The sequence below is a fragment of the Bos taurus genome, chromosome 15 (genome assembly GCF_002263795.3).
Source record: "Bos taurus isolate L1 Dominette 01449 registration number 42190680 breed Hereford chromosome 15, ARS-UCD2.0, whole genome shotgun sequence".
Taxonomy (NCBI): Eukaryota; Metazoa; Chordata; class Mammalia; order Artiodactyla; family Bovidae; genus Bos; species Bos taurus.
This window is the reverse complement of record NC_037342.1, coordinates 77,491,685-77,512,201: the sequence shown is the minus strand read 5'-3', so window position 1 is coordinate 77,512,201 and position 20,517 is coordinate 77,491,685. Positions and strand designations below refer to the sequence as shown.

The window sequence follows — 20,517 nt, the reverse complement described above, 5'->3', positions numbered from 1 at the left end:
GTGAAGATTCTGGCTGTGTTTGTTTCTCGCCTCTCAGTTATTTGGGTCAGTGATGGGTTATAGCCACTTTGTTTTGAAATTGATGAAATCTAGACTTGAGAGGTCAAGTCAGAGATTGTTTTGTCACCTGTGTGGTTTTTTTTCTCTGTTCGGTCATCTGGCTGTTTGCTTTTCGCTGTTTTAGATCCAGATGAACAGGAGGTGGTGGTGGAGGTTCCCAGAGTTCAGAATCCTCCCAAACCAGTCATGACCACCAGGCCCACTGCTGTTAAAGCAACAGGTATAGTTGTGGTTTTTTTTGGTTTTTCTTAATTCATTGTCTACAGTATCTTTCTTTAGGATCAAATTGTGTTTGTATATGGTGTTTTGATGAATGTTTCAGCAAATTTATACTCCCGTTAGATGGAAATTTAACATCTTTGTGAGGGCTTGTAGTTGTGTGTATACACTTTAACCAGTGTAAAATTTGCTATTTTTGTCTCTCTGTACCCATATTAATTTCTACTACTTTTTCTACTAATGCTATTTTTAAAATTTATTTTATATTGAAGGATAATTGCTTTACAGAATTTTGCTGTTTTCTGTCAAACCTCAACATGAATCAGCCATTAGGTATACATATATCCCGTCCCTTTTGAACCTCCCTCCCACCCGCCTCCCCATCCTAATCCTCTAGGTTGATACAGAGCCCCTGTTTGAGTTTCCTGAGCCACACAGCAAATTCCCATTGGCTGTCTATTGTACATATGGTAATGTAAGTTTCCATGTTACTCTTGCCATACATCTCACCCTCTCTCCCCCACCATGTCCATAAGTCTATTCTGTATGTCTTTTTCTCCATTGTTGCCCTGTAAATAAATTCTTCAGTACCATTTTTCTAGATTCCGTATATATGTCTTAGAATACTGTGTTTATCTTTCTCTTTCTGACTCATTTCACTCTGTATAATAGGCTCTAGATTCATCCACCTCATTAGAACCCACTCAAACGCATTTCTTCTTATGGCTGAGTAACATTCCATTGTGTATATATACCACAGCTTCTTTATCCTACTAATGCTATTTGGTAACTTGTTTTCTGGCTTCCCCAGTATCTTGGCATTCTTTAGGGAATGCTGATGATGTCTTTTTGTCTTTTTCTTTAAGAAACTGCTCTGATTGGTACCTAGCAAATGTTTGCATAGCTGAAAATTGCTCTTACTGAATATTTTTTAAGCATGAAAGAATATTTGCAACAGTGGTTTTGTAGACAGACCACTGTGGTTCAAATCACCACTCTAGCATTCATATACTAAGACCTCACGACATCATTCATCTGTAAAACAGATCTTTCAGCCCTAAGTTGTTTTGATAATTACATTGAATAACATACAAATTTCTAAACCACAAGTGCTGAAAATGTTTGTTTTCTCTACTGTATATATCTTGAGAGATTAAAGTGTGTTTTCATATTAAATATTCTATAATTGTAATAACTTTGATCTTCTGAATTTGAGGGACTTTTTGAACTATGTACCTGAAGTAACAGATGCTTGCTCCTCCCCATACCCCATTTACCACTTAAAACTGAATTAGAAACGGTAAACTGGAGAAGGGAATGGCAACCCACTCCAGTATTCTTGCCTGGAGAATCGTGTGGATTGAGGAGCCTGATGGCCGCGGTCCATTGGGTCACAAAGAGTCTGACACGACTGAGTGACTAACACACACATGGGAAAGTAAAACACGTGAAAGAAATTTCAGAACTAGGAAGTAGCACTATGTGTTCAAGAGTTGGAAGAGGTTTTATGTATTTAGTATGAAAAACTCTGAATTGAAGAGAAAAAGACTACATAGAGCCTTGAATAAACCTATTGCCTATAAGATCCGCTCTGAGCCTGGGTAATTAACCCTGCCGAGGAATTTTGTAATCCAAATTCCCCACAGCTCACCTGGCTGGAACCTTTTACCAAAGTATATAGAACTAAAGCCAGTGTTTATTATTGTCTCTAAACTAGAAAGGGTTTCTTTGTGAAAATATAAATTTCCTATACTCCGCTTTCCCCCAGAAACCCATCAGTGCTGAATTCTAAGGTGCAGATTTTTTCTGTACAGAAATGTCTTAGGTAGTTCTTGCCCTTACCTGTTGTTCAGGAAGTGTGGAAAATTGACTGGTATCTATGCCACCCCTTCCCCAACCACCAAATGAGATATATTTAGAAACTGGAAGGGGGAAATACTGTCTAATCCACTTTAAAATATATTCCTAATCAGTTTAAAATAATATTTTGGGAATTGGTAGTGTAACAACTTAGCTATATACTAAAAAAAAATGAAGGCATGATTTATGTGACTAAAGTAATGAATGTGAACTTTTGCATATAAATGAAGCAATTTATGTTCACACCTAGGTGAATCTATGAATTTGTTTATGGAATTATAACAAAGAAAACTAGATTTTACCTCCTGATAAATCTTTTCAGTTTCCACAACACTGGAAAATTTAGTCCTGTTATTAAATGAAAAGTCAAGTTAGACTTAGATAGTTCATGTGCCTATTGTGATAAAATATATAAAGAGAGTATATATGCTGACTTAATTGTAACATTAGAGTAATAAACATCGGTCAACTAATAAACAGTTTCAGGTTTGTTTTTTTTTTTTTTTTTTAAGGGAATTGCATTGCAGCATTACAGAGGCCATGCTTAATATTTTCAGTTTTAGCTGTGATTTTTGTTTTCTTTGTTTTGGTCGTAGCATCTTATGTTCTGTTTTAATTCATCACATGTTTGAGGGGGAAAAATTATTAAAGAGAGCTTTGTTTCCCACTTTGAAAAATCTCCTTGTTTCATTTACTAAACTAATCGGTTTACCTGTTTGAGATAGAGACCTAAATCAACAGATTCTAAAATGAGGATATATATTATGTGTTATTTTGACAGAGGGAGTAGTAGTTGAATAATTGAGCACATATTTTGAAAAGGATGTCAAATTGCAATGCAGGTTGATTTTATTAGTTCTAAGTGCATAATTATTTTGTACCTCTCTTGGTTAGCTGCAGATTTCTTGAGGTTCTGTAAGTAAACTAAATGGCTAAAAAATCATATTTTCTGTTGGATACTTCCTAGGACTTTGGCATTGTTAGAAATGTTGTTTTACCTTTTTGTTCCCAGGAGGTCTGTGCTTGCTTGGTGCATATGCTGACAGTGATGATGAAGAGAATGATATTTCAGAAAAACCAGCACAGTCTAAGGAAGCAAATGGAAACCAGTCAACCGATATTGATAGTACATTGGCCAACTTCCTAGCGGTTAGAAGTGCTTTTGTATTTGGGTTTTTAGTTATTGAAGCCACTTTGGGATTTGCATTTCAAGTGGTTAGCCTACTTGTCAGTCTGTATCTCCCGCTCCACTTTTCTTCCTTAGTCCCTCCCCATTACTCTCAACTTCTCCTTTTGTGCTAGTTGTAAGGACAGAAATGGAGAAGAGGAGAGTTTTAACTTGAGAAGCAGAGACTCAAGCTTCTTAAGTCAAAACCCTGTACAGTGGAGGGTTGGTTGGTTTGTTTATTTTCATTATTGCTGTTTTTTGGGTTTCACCTCAGTTATGCTTGTTGTTTTCACCCTGCAGGAAATTGATGCAATAACAGCTCCTCAGCCTGCGGCTCCTGGAGCAGCTTCTGCTCCACCCCCGACTCCACCCCGGCCAGAGCCAAAGGAATCGGCGCCTGCCCTTTCTTCCACTACTCCTAATGGGACGGACTCAACCCAGACCGCAGGGTGGCAATATGATACTCAGTGTTCACTGGCAGGAGGTAAGCTTGAGTCTTTGAGTTTTAAATAAACCTAAAGTGTGGTTCTTAAAGTTGTTCTAGGCACTGAGGTTCCCAAAGGTGAAAGCCTATATACCTTAGCCCCAGACTTTAGAATTCTGGCTTTTTAAATACAGTACTTGGAAAATAACTAACTGCTCGGTTATATTTTTATCAGATGATTGTTTGCCTTTTAACCAGTGGCAGATTATACTCAGTAAATAATAAAAGCCATTATTTTTAAAAGTCTTTTGGGGTTTGCAATATATCTTTCAACCATCAAACTGCTTTTTTAAACCATGTTTGCAAAGACAGCTCAGGAGGGAGGAGTTGCCCCCCCAGGGGACGTTGAACAGTGTCTGGAGAGGGTTTGATGGTCACAGCAGAGGGTGGGGGCGGGGGAGCGTTGCTGCATCCAGTGGGTAGGGGCCAGGATGCTGCTGAATACTGCTCAGGACTGTCCTGCCCAGTGACAGCTAAGGTTGAAAAACCCTGGGTTAGATGGTTATGACTTGAGATACAAGGTCAGAGTTGTGCAGAAATATGTGCTGCTTGAAATTTGTTTCATTTTCTTCTAGTTGGAATTGAGATGGGAGATTGGCAGGAGGTCTGGGATGAGAACACAGGATGCTATTATTATTGGAACACACAAACAAATGAAGTGACGTGGGAATTACCCCAGTATCTTGCCACTCAGGTACAAGGATTACAACATTACCAGCCTAGGTAAGAACAGACCTGAAAAAGAAGTTAACCTAGAAGGAAATCAGAGTCTTATCTTTTGCTCATACTCACCTTCTGTTGCTTTTGCTAAGTATATGTTTTTTTTAGTTGTGTAACAGGTGCTGAAGCTAGTTTTGTGGTAAATACCGACATGTATGCTAAGGAGAAAAATACTTCTGTTTCTAGTAGTAAAAGTGGACCAGTCATAGCCAAGCGAGAAGTTAAAAAGGTCAGTGTTACAACTTACCTCTTCTGCTTATTTTCAGATCTAAAGAGCTTGAATGCAACTTTGTCACAGGTGTATTACCCGTCTGTTAATATTTTGCAACATAGGTGTAAAACAGGATACATTTTGTTTCTTGAAATTTTACTTAATCTGTTTCTGTTTATTGTGTGGCATTTATAGCAGTTCCCCAGTTCAGTGGTTCTTCTGGAGCTTTAGGGTGCCGTAAAGGTCCCTTGGGTCATTGTGAAGGAAATGGGAGCAGCTAAGCAAGCAGGGACGGCTTTAGGGATTTGGTGATTCCACTTCAGTTTTTTTTTTTTGTTTTTTTTTACTTCAATACAAAGATGAGCTACCTTAAAAATTACTGATAGTGAAACAAGCATTTTTTTAGCCTCATCAATAAGAAAAGTAAGTAAGTTGTACTCAACTGAGAGAGTGTTTGGGGGTGAATTTTAATTTCTCTTGAATTTTTAAATGGTGGGAGGTATATCAAAAAAATGCTTTTATAAAATAATCTGTACAACTCTAAGAGGGAGGTAGAGTAAATATCCCAGTGGAGGAAGTAGACACTTGAAATATAATCACACATTTCATTTTCGAAATATTTCACTTACCTCTCAGTCACCTTCACAGCATATTTATGAAGTTATCTCATCATACAGAAGAGGAAGGTGAAGGTTCATCCACTTATGTGTTGAACTGACAAAATTAGGATTTTATTTTAATCTGCTTCTGTTTTTTACTAGTCCTTTGACATACAGAGGAGAAAAGATATGTTTGCGTTCCACCCAGAACAATAATACTGCCTTTCTAAAGTAACATTATTTGCATTACACACATGTAAGAAAAATGGTGCAAACATGTACTAATCTGATGGGGATCAGTGGTTTTTATTCAGGTGAAATTTCTTTGAAAGTTAAGCAAGATTATTTAATTCTTTATAGGAAGTAAATGAAGGAATTCAGGCTCTCTCAAACAATGAGGAGGAGAAGAAAGGGGTGGCAGCGTCACTGCTTGCTCCTCTACTGCCTGAGGGAATAAAAGAGGAAGAAGAGAGATGGAGAAGAAAAGTAATTTGTAAAGAAGCAGAGCCAGTTTCAGAAGAGAAAGAAACAAGTATAACAGAAGAAGCAGCAGCAGTAAAGCCACAGGAAGTTCTGTTGGACAGTGTGGAAGACCCGACTCAGGAGGATCTCTGCAGTGTTGTTCAGTCGGGAGAAAGTGAAGAGGAAGAAGAGCAAGATACCCTTGAGCTGGAGCTGGTTTTGGAAAGGAAAAAAGTAAGTTTTTGTTAAATATGTTTTCTTCCTTCAGGACTGTCATACTCTGGGATCATTGTGCTTCATTTACGCCATTGGCGGGGCAGGGGGTCTGTTCTTCTTATCCTTTCATATAGATAGATGTTTAAGCCTATGTAATAAAAACCTGAACTCTGGAGTTGATCTACTGAAGCCCTGAGTGTGAAGCAGAGTCTCAATAGGTGTTGTAACAGTAATACAACTTCGAAGCTTCCCCCTTTTGAAAAATTTGAAGCTTTGGAGAGCAGCTGGGCTTCCTAGGTAGCCCAGTGGTAAAGAATCTGCCTGTCAGTTCAGGAGACTCAGGTTTGATCCCTGGGTTGGGAGGATCGCCTGAAGTAGGACGTGGCAACCCACTCCAGTATTCTTGCCTGGAAAATGCCATGGACAGAGGAGGAAAAGAATGTGGAGTTTAATGCTCAGTCCTGATGGAGAGATGTATTAAGAAATACTTCTTGTTCTCAAAGTACTTAAATTCCAAAAACACATGGCTGTCATTCTTGCTACTCACAAATAAGTGTTGGTAAACAGTTAATGACACTCTGTTTTCATGTTCATTGTAGGCAGAATTGCGAGCCTTGGAGGAAGGAGATGGTAGTGTGTCAGGGTCTAGTCCATGTTCTGATATCAGCCAGCCAGCATCTCAGGATGGAATGCGTAGACTTATGTCTAAAAGAGGAAAATGGAAGATGTTTGTTCGCGCAACCAGTCCAGAGTCTACCAGCCGGAGTTCTAGCAAAACTGGACGAGAGACTCCAGAAAATGGAGAAACTGGTAATTGGTGCTTTAATTAAACTTGAGAGTTGAGAGATTTAGAGGAGCAATCCTTCTTACCCCTTTTTTGTTCCCTCTGGGGCAAATAGACCGATATTGCGCTTCTACCCTTTTAGGGAAATATGGGGAAGGAAGCTTCTACCCTTTCCTGCTCCACCTCTAATGGAGCAGTAGGAATTCGAGAGGCTGGAATCCAGTGGGTTGTGCAGTCACTGCTGATTGGAAATAACTTCTCCCTCAAAAACAAAAAAAATAAGATTGGGTTTCTCCTTCCCTTTTGTTTTAATCACTTGCTACAGTTATCTTGTAATCTGCATGAAGACCATGGGTTCTCCTTATCTCTCTCTTTCCAGCTGGTAAGCAAAGTAGGCAGGGACCACCTCTAGGAATCCCAGCCTCATCTTCTCTCTGTACAAGTCGCTCGGTCTTTTTTTTTTTATTATTTTATTTTTTGACTGCTTCAGGTTTTTGTTGTGTCATGAGGGATCTTTCATTGTGGCGTGCGGGCTGTCTAGTTGCAGCCTGAGGGCTTGGTCGCTCTGGGGCATGTGAGATCCCAGTTGCCCGACCAGGGATCGAACCTGCACCCCCCAACATTGCAAGGCAGATTCTCAACCACTGGACCACTGGGATGTCCCCAAGTTGGCCAGTCTCTGGTTGGGTGTGTAGATAGTTTGGTACTACCACGAGGATCCCAGTTATCTTCAGGGTGATATAGGAGAGAACCTGCTGCATTCTTCCAATCTGTTACCAGAACGGACTAGTTTTAATCACCAAAATCTGAGTTGAGTGTACCAAGCAGAAGGTACCTTATAGGTTATGATTTTTTAATTATAAGTAAACAAAAACACAGGTAATGAATGCAAACATCCTTGTTTGAATTTTTCTTTCTAATGAACAATACAGAAGAATATAAAGTAGAATTCTAAGGGCCCCTCTCCCTCCTTTGTCATTTCACTATTCTCATTCCCTACTCTGAGGTCCATTTTCTGTATTTTTTGTCTACATATGTTCTAGACTTTGTTTTGTTTTTTATGTGCGTTTGTGAAGTGGGCATATGTGAATTTTAACATAGACATTAACTGTATAGATAAAGTTGTTTTTCACTACTGCGTGTTACAGACGTCTTCATTTAACTCTTCCCTCACTGATCGTCATCTGTATCCTTGTTCCACGGTTAAAACTAATACTGCATTCATATTATCCCAAAATATTAGCCATTCAAATATCCATCTAAAGAATAGTGGATAAATTGTGATGTATTTTTGAAATTGAATACAGAATAGCAGTGAACAGTGAATGGTCCTTTGTTACATGCATCAACATGAATTATCACCAGAAACAATAAGGTTGAATTTTAAAAGCCACAGGAGAATGCATATGTTAGAATTCCATGTATGTAAATTGGAAAATAAGCAAAACTACTGTGTTTCAGGATTTAGCCATGATGAAAGTACAGGCGCTTATTAACATGACCAGGGTGTGTCTGGTGTGAGCATGATGGGAGAGGGGCACAGGGAGCTTCAAGGTGTTACTGATGGTCTTCTGTTAAGCTGGGTTGTAGTTACTGGAGTGCTCATGTTCTTTATACATAATACTCGTTACTTATGATACTTCACAATTAAAATCAAGCTTAGCAAACATCTTGGGACATCTGTCTTTAGGCAGGTTTTAGTATCATAGAATAGACTGCTAGTGGTATATTGCTAGGTTAAGGGGTATGTGCATTTTAATTTGATAAATCCTGCCTAATTGCCCTCCAAAATAATCATATCTTACAGCTCTAGCAGTTCTTTGAAATTGTTAAATTCTTAAACCTGTCATTAAATGTAAGATGTCTGATATATAAATAAACTAGAAACTAGTCAATGGGAGAGTAGAAAGATTTAGACAATTTGAAAATGCAGAAGCGATGTTAATGAACAAATAAAAAGAAAAAGGCCATTGTATGATAAGGTTTAGTACTTAATACTAAATTTCAAACTTTTTATGAAAGCTGTTGAGAGTGGTGTTAAAGTCACATTTCTTCTTTAGATCAAAGATGAACCGAAGTTAAGAAAGAGTACTCAAATTTGTTCTTTTTCTTTTTATCTATGATCCTCATGAGAGTGATTTATACTGGATATATGGGTTAGTTTGATAAGCAGGTGTTAATCAAATATAACAAAGAGTTCGTATCTTTTATGAACTTTTAGTCCATTTAATTATGTGGTAAACCTGTTCTCTTATGGAGATTCCCACTACCAACAGATAGCACTAACCAGAGGAATAAGTAGGTCCAGTAAAGGTTGTCTACAGGTGTTAACCAGGAAGGGAGTTATTTGGTAGTTTAATATGCTGCTCTGATTATGAAAGCCTTTTTATCAAAACCCTCTTGATAAAGAATCCTCACAAATTCCAGGTTTGATATCTAGCTTTCATAAGTAGTTGAAGCCATGAGTTTTTGGAAGAGATCAGAAAAGGAGCTTCCCTGGTGGTCCAGTGGTTAGGACTCTGCACTTCTGCTGCAGGGGACCACAGGTTTGATCCTTGTTCAGGAAACTAACATCCCACAAGCCACTAGATGTGACCAAAAAAATAAAAGAAAAGATTAATAGATGGAGAAAGGAAAAACAGAAACTTTTGGGTAATGTGATAAAACAAGTAAATCCTATATGTAGATACATTTTAAGAAATGTGATTGTAAAGTAGTGGTCTCCAGCTCTTGACACCAGGGACCATTTTGTGGAAGACAATTTTCCCTTGGACCCAGTTGGGGGTGGGGAGGGCAAGGGATGGTTTCGGGATGATTCAAACAAGTTATATTTATTGTGTACTTTATTTCTAATACTGTTAACATCAGCTCCACCTCATCATCAGGCATTAGACCCTCAAAGATAGGGGACCCCTGTTATAAAGGAATAATTTTTTTTTTGGCTTTATAAAGATAGTAGGTTGGTAAGTCATTAGAGCTTCCTTAACATGTAAGGAACACATAGGCAAAGTAGAGCACTAATAACCTTCAGATACCTCTGCTCTAGGGATAAGAAAGTATATTTGGGGCTCTATTAGTACTGGTCTGTTTTTTTTTTTTTTTTTAATATTTTTTTGAAATATAGTTGATTTACGGTTTTGTGTCAACCTCTCCTATCCAGGAAAGTGACTCAGTTATATACATAGAGACATTCTTTTTTTTTTTTCTTAATATTTTACGTTATGGTTTATTATGGGATATGGAGTATAATTCCCTGCACTGTATAGTAAGACCTTTTTATGGTCCTTTTGATTTAATTTCACATATTTTCTTTTGCAGCAGTTGGTGCTGAAAATTCAGAAAAAATGGATGAAAACTCAGACAAAGAGATGGAAGCAGAAGAATCTCCAGAAAAATTAAAAGTACAGACAGTACCTAAAGTAGAAGAAGAACAGGACTTGAAAGTATGTATATTACTTAATGCAGCTTGACAAATATTTTTTAATTGGCCAACCATCTTAAATAGGCCGACTACTTTTTTTTCTAGAAAGTAGTTAAACTTTTTCTTCTGGATAATAGTAAAAAAGTAATCTTTGCTATCTTTAAGTATAAATCATTTGGTTGAGTGAAAAAGTTATATTTAAGGCTGAAATAAGGAGACTGACTTGATGTAAGGAAATCTAAAAATAAATTCTAAATGCTCAACTATTTATAAGTAAGTCTCCATTGGAAAGCAGTAGCTTATCAAATATAGGCCTCTCTAGTTTGGAAGCATTAAAAGAAACTAAAGTCACAAATTTAAATAACAGATTTAACCTGCATGAACTGTTGGGTTGGCCAAAAAGTTCATTCAGATTTTTCTAAAACAGCTTACGGAAAAACCAGAACGAACTTTGTGTCCAACGCAATACTTGGCCTTACACAAAAGGCATGCTTGGTTCCATTTTCATTTCTGTTCCTAATGTCATGAGAAGACTTGGACCAAGTAAGTGTGTGGCTCTTTAAGTGTGCTTTTGGAAAAACCACTTTGCCTATTTCAACTTTAAAAAGTCTATCCAGTCAGCAGCTAGTACAACTGTGCAGGTGGAATTGGGAGAATTCGTTTTGTTTAGTGTATGGCTGGTATAAGCAGTTAGTGATGGACGAGTGATGGTTTGGACAATATTGAGGAGTCATGTCATTTAGGATCTCTTTTCAAATTCCATATTATTTTAGAGTAGATATTGGATACAGTTTCTCTAGACCTTGCATCATTATTCATTCTTTCTTCACATAATTTTTAATGTGAATTATTTTACTATAAGTTAGGATTTTATCTTCTACATAACTAGTTGCAGTATATGAGAAAGGCCTTATAGGCAGATCCATTTTTCTAGTATCTGTAATGAAAAATGAAAGACTTTACTTAAAATATTCTGACTCTTAATTTTTCCTTTTTTTCTTTCCTGCATTGCAGTTTCAGATTGGAGAACTGGCAAATACCCTGACAAGTAAATTTGAGTTTTTAGGCATTAATAGACTGTCCATCTCCAACTTTCATGTGCTGCTTTTACAAACTGAGGTAATTAAGCCATTCTTTTTTTTTTTTTTTTTAAGCCATTCTTAATATAAACAGTCAGTGTTTGAACGAAATGCTTTTTGTTTGAGAAATCTGTCTTATTTATGTTTCAACCCTAAATTTAAATTACTAATCTTGATATATATTTGAACAACCAACACAGGAAACAAAACTGTGTCGTGGCCAAAGCAAAACATAATCATGGAAATAAATAACTGAGAGTTTGTGTGTAAGGATGATACTTGACTCCTTTCAATAGGCGTATATTTTAATATTTTTTTTGTAAGAAACTAAAATTCTATTCATAGTGATGAGACCCCCCCTCCCCCATAATATTGAATGTACTTTTAAAGTATTCTAGCATTATAGACCTTTTTTTATTTGGCCTCTCCCTCAGGCCTGTGGGATCTTGGTTCCCCGTCTAGGGGTCAAACCCAGGCCCTCGGCAGTGTAAAGGAGGGGTCATACTGCTGAATTGTCAGGGAATTCCCAGAGACTTATTGAAAAAGAGGAGTTCTGAGTCCTATGAGTAACCTGTGTACTTTACAGTAGTAGCAGGGTAGGATTAGGTAAGGAATTCCTGTAGGAAGTTGACCGATTTCCCTAAGAAGTAAACCTTTAATCTTGATTAATCGTACGTGCGTGCTCATTTGTGTTTGACTCTGTGACCCCAACGGGCTGTAGCCTGCCACAAGTCTTCTCTGTCCATGGGATTCTCCAGACAAGAACACTGCAGTGGGCTGCCAGTTCCCTCTCCAGGGGATCTTTCCAACCCAGGGATGAAACCTGGGTTTTTTAAATCTCCTGCGTTCCCCTGCAAAACTTTTTTTTTTTTTTTAAACCACCAACACCACCGGGGAAGCCCAATTTACTTTTTATTGATTACATGACTTAATTGAATCAAGTATCTACCAAAAATGTAAAGTTACTGGGGAACCATCTTAATATAGTTCACAGGGAAAAACAAAACTATACTGCTACTCACTTTCACAGATGTTGGAGCTTTGGCAGTATTGGGTTCCAGTCTCATTTTTCAGAACTCTACAGAGCAAACAAGACTTCTTAGGAAATTTAGGATGGGATTTCTCTTCCTCTTTGGTCTGTTCTGCCAGAGTATATAGTCATGGACCAGAAGACTTAAGTCCCTTTTCCTCTTCCTGTTGACATAAGAACAAGTCTCTAACGTAAGCTGCTCTTTGATTTTAGACTCGGATTGCGGACTGGCGGGAAGGGGCTCTCAATGGAAACTACCTTAAACGAAAACTTCAGGATGCCGCAGAACAGCTAAAACAATATGAAATAAACGCCACTCCTAAAGGCTGGTCCTGCCACTGGGACAGGTACGCACTCTTCTCCCCTTTTCACCTTTCACCTTTGACATCTCAGACTTGATTTGTGATCGCCACCACCTGACGACCTAACAGCCTGTCTGGAGACTGAGGGCAGCGGCCTGAGCGGTGCCGGGCGGGCAGAGCACCGCGAGCACTCACAGAGTTTGGGCCAGCCACACGGCGGAGGAACCAGAAGCAGTGTTTAAAGTGTTCCATGTAACGGATTTTTTCCCAAGATTGGACCAAGCTGGTTTTTACTCCAGAGCGTTGTTGCACGGAGTAGGGCGGGCTTGGGGGTTAAGCGCATGCGAGAGCTCTGTGCGCTTTACAGGACCTCTGGAAGCAACTACTCCTGATTAACCTCGGTGAAGTTAAGGAAAGCTTCGTGGCTGAAGATGTGAATGAAGAACAAGATTACTATCTTCTGCCAGCAGGTCAGATGAAAACATTTCTTTTTATATTTGGCTTTTCTTGATTTTTTTTTTTCGTTATTTGAAATCTTTGCTCTTTTATTTTTCAGCTCCCAGATCCTCTCCCTCTCTTTAGCTTTCACTGTGTTTGATATCAAGAGTATGAAATGTGAATGCCACGGTTCAAGAGGGGAAGAGTCACCTTTCGCAAACTTCGTTGTTCTCTTCTGTGGAAGGGAACTTAGTGTTCTAGGAGATTGAGTCCCTTCACTAATGAAACTTGAAAACCCTGTTAAGCATTGGCAAAAAAAAAAAAACATGAGAGGTGTTTTTCTAAGTCATCTGTTGGAGTAAGAGGGTTCAGGGCTGTATTCACAGAGCTGCTGGCAGTGCAAATAGCTTTGAATTATCCTTGGTTCTCCATCCTCAGTTGTCAAAGCTCTTTGTTGCCTTTGTGAATAGCAGTCCATTAAGAAGCGGTTCGTCCCTGTGAGAGCAGACTGCTGTCCTGGGACAGGACCAAATGGAAGTGTCTTTGTAGGAAAATGGGTCTTAAAACATGTGTTTTCTTTCTTGTAATTTAGGGATCATAGACGATATTTCTATGTAAACGAACAGTCGGGCGAGTCTCAGTGGGAGTTCCCAGATGGTGAGGAGGAAGAGGAAGAAAGCCAAGCCCAAGAAAGTAGAGACGAGACTCTTCCTAAGCAGAGCTTGAAAGACAAAACTGGCACTGATTCAAATTCTACAGAATCTTCTGAGAATTCCACAGGTGGGACAATTTACCTGGTATTAATTGGAGAGAGATGATTTGGGGTGGGGGGATGGAGACTTGTATTAACATATAAAAGAAAATATAGTCATGAATTTCTAACTAAAAAATTTCAGGATTTATACTGAGAGAAACTAAAGTTAGTGTTAGTCAGAAATAACCATGTTATCTGCTAAAAAATAAAATTATGAGCCAGTGTATTGTGACTTGCATAACTATTCTGTCATGCCACAGACAGCTGTGAATTTCCAATAACAGAAATTCTAATTAATGGTAAGGAATTGGATAGTTAAGTTGTCAGTGTTTATGTGGAGTAATAAGAAATATGTTCTGCCTTTTTATAAAATATTTAGTCTGTTGATTTTGCAACTTCATGTTTCTACTCCACTAGTCTCCTAGGAAGCATGTTTGTTACAAACCAAAATAATGTGAATAAGCACTGTGAAACTAGGACCATGCTTGTTTCAGAGAAGCACAATAATCGATGATTGCAAATCATCTGTTCTAGTATAAAATAATCGAGATGGCTCAGTCCAGTTAAAGTACTCTTAAAGAACTTCAATTTGGTTATACAGATTTTAAAAAGAAAGACTTTCATAGTTTCTCGGTTACTTTGAAAATCTAAGGAGCCATCACTTGATTTATACATTATGAGAGAAGATACTTTTTTTTTTCTCTAACTCCATCTTTTGTGGAATGACAAAAATAAGTAGGAAGTGAGGCATACATAGTCAAGACTGTGGTGAACAAACAACCTTTTGATCTGAAAAACTTACATATTTGTTTAAATGCTATATTAAGGTAAGAGTGTATGGAATGGTTTCTAAAGTCATAAACTTTCGGGAACTATATTTGATATTTTGTAATAATCTATGATGGAAAAGAATATTAAAAACATGTATAAAACTGAATAAGTCTTAAACCTTGAGGATAAAAAGAAATTTTTTGTAAGGTGGGGCGTAAAGAGCTGTGTTCTCATGTCCTCTGCCTATCAAAAATGATGTTTTTATAGTCTACTGGCTCCCCAGTCCCAGTAGAAAAGTTCTGATTATATGCCAGATGAAACTGGGCATGTACCAGTGGTTTTGTTAACTTCTTAAATAACCTAAGAATCCCAAGAATCCCTAGTCACTCAAAGTAAAAAGACATGTATGACAGCAGTGATAATTTTAGAACATAGAAAAAAAAAGGCGGTATTCTACTTCATATTTCAGGGGAAAGAATACCCTGTTAAAAGGTGTGCTGTTTCATGAAGAGATTTCCTTTAGATCCGTCATTCTTTGGGCAGCAATGATAGATACGCTGCTTTTTTTACTCTTTAGTAGTCAGTGAACTGAAGACATTGGGTGGTGTTTCTGGTTTGGTGATTCTTTTCCTGACCACTGTTTAATGTCCCTTTGTATCTATTCCAAAGCTGAATATTCTGGAATTGCCAGTGCCAAGCGTTGTGTGCATACCTTAGCATTAGATACCTGTTTCTCCCTTTGTTGGTGACACACACAGCTGGCTACTGTCTGGTCAAGGAAGATGCCATTGGTAAACAGCTGATATTATTCTGTTGAATATATTCTCAGTCTCTTGATAAGGAACTACTAAAACCATACAAAAAACATGATATAAATCAAATCCAAGTCTTGTACTGAGGTCTTTGGAATTGGAGAGCAACGACAATCACTATTTTAGCCAATAAAGTTTATAATATATGCTTTCTGTCAACCCAACAATGGTTAAAATCATCTTTTAAAGTAGGAAAACTCCACTGAGGAGTAAGGAAGTTTCACAGTTCTGCTCATTTTTAATCCTTGTTCATTGTTCCATGTTTCAATTTGACATTATATCTCTAAGATTAGCCAATTTCAGGGTATCCAACATATTTGAGTGTTGGGCTTTTGTCAGGTTAAAGCAGGTTTCTGCTGCTTAACCAAAAAGTCTCCATGGACCTATTATTTGTATAATAGCTTCTTGATTTAAACTGATAAACTGCCCTCCTGCTTCAAAATACTAAGTAGTAATACTTTTGAGGGGAATATAGGAAAACAATAACGGAAGCCTGCCTGTATAAGAAAGAAAGCTTGTCTTTCTATTTATATAGAAGTGGAGATGCATAGAAAAACATATGTTCTTGGGGAATTAAAAATTTGTATCCCCACAGGATTCTGTCTTTTAGCTTAATACTTTAAAAGTTTAGTGAAGTGAAGTGTTAGTTGCTCGGTCTTGTCCAAATCTTTGCGATCCCATGGATTGTATCCCGCCAGGCTTCTCTGTCCATGGACTTCTCCAGGCAAGAATACTGGAGTGGGTTGCCATTCCCTTCTCCAGGGTACTTCCTGACCCAGTGATCGGACCTGGGTCTCCTGCATTGCAGGCGGATTCTTTACCATCTGAGCCATCAGGGAAGCCTAAAAACCATGTATATACCATATGAATCTCTCGGACTTCAGACTTCATGTTCTCGTAAATGGCGAAGTACACCAACTGGGTTAAATGTAGGAATGAAGAGAAGCATCATGTAATACGGCATCCATGGGTATTCAGATTAGCATTTCTTGGAAGTTTCTATATTTAAGCTGAAGGAGATAATTATCAATGTTAAGACACAGTTTTTATGTTTTGAGTAAACTTAGGATTCAGACATTAACTGTGAAAGAGCTACTTGTGTGATCTAAATTTATCGAGTCTAGTTTGTTTCATATTTACGCAGAGTTCAGTTACTGCTGATTAACACTTTGTTGAAGGTTGTAAACCGCATTGTTAAACGTACTGTGTCTCCTTGATTTCTCTGCATAGCACTTCCACCATCATACAAGCATCGGTGCTGCAGTATGCTTCTAGATGAGACACCTGCCAGTGCATAAATCTGACCCATTTATTTACCTGCCGCATATTGTGGTTGGTTTAGTAAAAGGACGTTTAATAAGCTATAATCCCCAGTGCTTATTACCTTAGTTCTGATGTAATCTTGATGTACTCTAATGTAGTAGACTGCTTGCCCATACTCAGACTGTCTAAACTTCGTGTAAAAATTTGTGTTAGATACGGCACAATGAAAAGGTTAATGAGACATTTGAAGTCTTTTAGCTAGAAAACCGCAGTCTTGTTTTCTGGTGAATTTTTTCAGTCCCCTTTTCCTTGGTAGTAGCAGCTTCTCAATGATTAGAGAAGTCATGTGGGTCACCTTCAAGTCTTTTACATAGTGTATCTTCCATAGAAACTGAAGCTGTTCTAGAAGCCTAGTGGTTCACACTTGCTCTAGTTTTGCATTGTTGAGTGCCAGTGTGGTGTATTTTGTGCAAAGTAAGGTAAAAGGCCTTATCTTTGTTCTCGAGCCTTTTATGATAGAGTTCTTACTTAATCGACTGCTTTGCCCATGACATCTGACAGGTGACGGCTTCTGGACCTCTGCTCCACGAGAGCAGTAGGGGAGTTCCCTGGTGGCCCAGTGTTTAGGGTACTGGGCTCTTAACGGCTGTGGCCTGGGTTCAGTTCTGGTGGAGAAACTGAGATCCCGCGTGTAAGCCATACAGTGTTAGCAAAAAAAGTAACACTAGACGAGGGGGCAGACCCGGCCACAGAGAGATGGGTTCTTGGGCAAGTCATTTCCCTCCTGGGTTTCATTACCTTTAAAAGGAGAGGGTTAAACTAGATGATTTCTCATGTTTCTTCTACTCCTAAATTCTATGATTTTTAGGGAGAAAATCCCCTTCAGCATTCCTGGGATATATATCTAATAGTCCCAAATAATGTGAAACTTCCCTATTGACGATAAAGAGGGATGGGGAAGGCTACAAGTAAGTATATCTTCCTATTTTCTCTAATCTTTAAAGCTTTTCCCGGCAGAGAAGGGACAGTAATTAACTGACTTCTGCAGCTTTTGAGGAAAGCAAACCTTGCAGTTCCTCAACTCTAATTTCTTCAGCAGCAATTTCAAATTCTCTGTATCTTCAGACAGCTCTTTTCTGGGTTATATTTATTATTAATCATCATTTACCTTGAAGATTCATTCTAATTTCCCCTTTATCATCACTGAAATAAAACATTACCCTCCCGGGTTTGTTGCTGTGATTTAGCAAATGAGTAGTTCACACAAAGATGTGAAGGATTGATAGGGTTGACAGTATCACCTTGCCAGTGGATTTTTCTGAATTTAGTAACCCAGATTAATTGAAATGGGTAGAATTTGTGTGAGTGTTTTGAATGGGTGCTTCTCTAGGTAATCCTAATCACTTACCTAGCTCACTAAAAAATAAAATATGTGGAATTAATATTGCAAATGCACATCATTCACTCACTTTTTCACTTAAAGAAGACCCCAGAATATTGCCTTCTCTAGTTGTGTATCTTTGAAATAAAAAAAACTTCTAGTTCAGATGATTTGAGTTTCTCCTTGAGTTAATGTGATGTGCTTCATTTACTCAGCCATAAATCTGGAAACAGAAAACAAGACTAGTGTAACACAGCTGGGGCAAGTGCTAACTGTAAATCTATTAATTTATCTTTCCTTGGAAGTCATTTTTGAAGTGAGTTTAATATATCAGTGACATCAGTATAGAATAGATGTCTTGGGGACATGTGTCAGCAGTCAGTTCATGGGAGTTTTAGTCTGCTGTTTCCCTGATTCCTGTTTGTTTTCATAGGTTCTCTTTGTAAAGAGTCCTTTTCCGGCCAAGTATCTTCTTCATCACTCATGCCACTCACTCCGTTCTGGACTGTCCTTCAGTCAGATGTGCCTGTGCTGCAGCCTCCGCTACCTCTGGAGGTGCCGCCCCCTCCACCTCCACCCCCCGAGTCCCCTCCTCCACCCCCTCCGCCCCCTCCTCCGCCCGTGGAAGATGGTGAGATCCAGGAGGTGGAGATGGAAGACGAGGGGAGTGAGGAGCCGCCTGCTCCAGGAACGGAGGAGGACACTCCACTGAAGCCCGCGGCACAAACCACAGTTGTCACTAGCCAGGTGAGAACCGCCGCTTGGCACTCGGAAGAGTGTGGGGCACTGGGGTGTGATTGGTAAGGTTTCTTTTAGAAGAGGATACTTAACCAGGGCCTTCAGCCACTGACTAGAATCTCTTCATTTCAGAGTTCAGCCGATTCTACCATCTCTAGTTCTCCTTCCACTAAAGCGATAAAGAGAAAAGCTACAGAGATGAGCAGTGCAGTAGTCCAGCGATCAGCCACCATTGGCAGTTCTCCAGTCCTCTACAGCCAGTCAGCTGTAGCTACAGGTCAGCACTGTGGGTAAAGTGTGTTTTCATCAGTGTATTTTCTTTGTTTCCTGAACTAGATGTCATAAATTAAAGACTTCTCTTTGCAAAGACTGTTCATATGCCGTTTCTTTCAGTTACTGAAGACCACTATTAACAGTCTACATGCGTCCTTCCGGATTCTTCTCTGTGCATTTACGTAACAGTGATTTCGGTGTTAAGTCCCTTAGTGCTGAAACATTCAGAAATTCATATTTTGCCACCAGAAAATGTGACTGTTTTTTTTTTAGGCTTGGTTTTTCTAAAGGGGGAAGGTACATTAGAATCGCTTTGTAGATAATCTAACTCCCACTTTCCTTTTCCTTCTTTTCTTGTTTTTGGCTTTGTCACAATGTCCTTCTTATAGTTGTTTCATTTTATATTTTCTGTGTTAGGTCAACAAGCGGCAGGGGTTGGACACCAAGCAATAGCAGTTAGCCATCCGGCAACAGGAATGGGCCATCAGGCCAGAGGAATGAACCTGCAGTCGAATTACCTCGGCCTGGCGTCGGCTCCTGCACTTATGGGCTATGCTGAATGTTCTGTGCCCATGGCAGTGACCGCGCCCACGCTGCAGCCGGTCCAGGCCCGAGCTGCTGTGCCCACCACTGCCATTATTGAACCTCCTCCTCCTCCTCCTCCTCCTCCTCCTCCACCACCACCACCACCAGCTCCCAAAATGCCACCACCCGAGAAGACGAAAAAAGGAAAGAAAGATAAGGTAGAGTACATAGCTCTTTAAATTTGTATTTAAAAATTTTGTTCTATTGAGGTGATATTTAAAGGTTACATTCAGTAGCATTTAGTATATTCACACTGTGGTGCAACCACCCCGCCTCGCTGGTTATGTAACATTTTCATTACTCCAGAGGAGAGCACCTGCGCCCATTACGCAGCCACACCTCAGTACCCCTTCCCTGGCCTCGGGCCTACCAGTCAGCTTTCCATCTCCACCAGGTTACCCACGCTGCAGTGGTGCATGTCAGGCTTCCTTCACTTAGCACAATGTTTTCCGGGTTCATCCATGTTGTAGCTTCATCAATACTTCGTTCTTTTTATGGCTGAATAACCTTCTGTTGTGTGTATGTACCACAGTTTGCTTCTCCATCCATCCATTGATGGACATTTGGATTGTTTCATACCTCTCTGCTGTTTTTTTTTCTCTCTGCTATTTTGAGCAGTATCTATAAATATGTATATGAGTACATACATGTTGAGTACTTGTTCCCGTTTCTTTTGGGGGGGGGTGTATTTAGAAGTGAAATTGCGGGAGCATATGGTAGTTCTGATAACTGTTGGAGGAACCATTTTCCTGCAGTGAATGAGCCATTTTCCATTACCACCAGCAGTGTTGAGGGGCACTAATATCTCCAAGGGCTCACCAACACTAGTTACTTGCCATTTTCTGAAGGTTACCATACCAGTCGTGGCAGGTATGAGTGGTATCTCA

The 20,517-nt window shown here is 39.1% G+C and overlaps 1 protein-coding gene and 1 non-coding gene across 3 annotated transcripts in view; both read left to right on the top strand.

Annotated features, from left to right (window-relative positions):
• FNBP4 (formin binding protein 4) overlaps positions 1 to 20,517 on the top strand; it is a 30,582-nt gene that overhangs the window by 1,073 nt on the left and 8,992 nt on the right. Inside the window, exons 2-15 of one of the 2 annotated variants that reach the window (XM_024975915.2) lie at positions 185 to 280; positions 3,152 to 3,288; positions 3,608 to 3,791; positions 4,367 to 4,514; positions 4,620 to 4,740; positions 5,682 to 6,017; positions 6,599 to 6,809; positions 10,102 to 10,226; positions 11,219 to 11,323; positions 12,527 to 12,660; positions 13,646 to 13,833; positions 18,468 to 18,781; positions 18,905 to 19,049; positions 19,463 to 19,788. In XM_024975915.2, the coding sequence (XP_024831683.1) occupies positions 185 to 280; positions 3,152 to 3,288; positions 3,608 to 3,791; positions 4,367 to 4,514; positions 4,620 to 4,740; positions 5,682 to 6,017; positions 6,599 to 6,809; positions 10,102 to 10,226; positions 11,219 to 11,323; positions 12,527 to 12,660; positions 13,646 to 13,833; positions 18,468 to 18,781; positions 18,905 to 19,049; positions 19,463 to 19,788 (2,570 nt within the window). Of the gene's footprint in view, positions 1 to 184; positions 281 to 3,151; positions 3,289 to 3,607; positions 3,792 to 4,366; positions 4,515 to 4,619; positions 4,741 to 5,681; positions 6,018 to 6,598; positions 6,810 to 10,101; positions 10,227 to 11,218; positions 11,324 to 12,526; positions 12,661 to 13,645; positions 13,834 to 18,467; positions 18,782 to 18,904; positions 19,063 to 19,462; positions 19,795 to 20,517 lie in introns of those variants that run through there. The other variant, XM_059875171.1, reaches the window with a different exon arrangement.
• MIR2285BP (microRNA mir-2285bp) lies at positions 10,601 to 10,661 on the top strand. Its single transcript, NR_162302.1, has one exon. It is a non-coding gene; the product is annotated as a microRNA mir-2285bp (primary transcript).